Source organism: Trichinella spiralis (genome assembly GCF_000181795.1).
Source record: "Trichinella spiralis strain ISS 195 chromosome Unknown Scfld4124, whole genome shotgun sequence".
NCBI classification, from domain to species: domain Eukaryota; kingdom Metazoa; phylum Nematoda; class Enoplea; order Trichinellida; family Trichinellidae; genus Trichinella; species Trichinella spiralis.
In genome coordinates, this window is record NW_003531063.1 from 1 (window position 1) to 550 (window position 550).

The 550-nt window shown below is 38.9% G+C and overlaps 1 protein-coding gene across 1 annotated transcript; it reads right to left on the reverse strand.

Moving 5' to 3' along the window:
* Nucleotides 1-8: 8 nt before the first annotated feature.
* Tsp_15683 (hypothetical protein) lies at nt 9-468 on the reverse strand (the record flags this gene model as incomplete). Its single annotated transcript, XM_003367525.1, has 4 exons — nt 9-130; nt 172-261; nt 330-375; nt 398-468. Coding segments are annotated over 4 exons (329 nt in total), but the record flags the coding sequence as incomplete, so codon positions are not given.
* Nucleotides 469-550: the final 82 nt, after the last annotated feature.

The window sequence follows — 550 nt, forward strand, 5'->3', positions numbered from 1 at the left end:
GAAAGCATTTATTGCACAATATTTGCCTTCAGGGGGATATGCAAATTTTCATTTGCTTTTAGGCTATGCCCAGGGCATTCCCTCAGGTATTTTTTCGAAAATTTTCGAATTTGCACCACCCTCCTTACTTCTGCAATTTCATACATGTCCCCCCATTGCCTCACTACTTACCTATACTTTCCCGTACTCCACTCAGCGTAGAGTTACGCCTCATACTTACCTTTACCTCTACGCTATCACACTTCAATCCACTTAACTTACCTGCACAACTTACCTTTTCATTTTACTCACCTGCACCCTATGTTATTGTACTTACCTTCAGAACTTACCTGCAGTCCATTCACCTGTACCACTTACCGCTTCGACTCTACTTACCTGCATTACTTTATCCACTTACCTTGATGCTACGTAGCAGTACTTTACGCTCTCTACTGCTCTTAATGAAGAATTTATAAACATGCCATGATTCTAAAATACATAGTTGAATATTACAACATATTACAGCCATATTAAAAGAAAGCCATACGAATAACAGCAGCATAATAAAAAC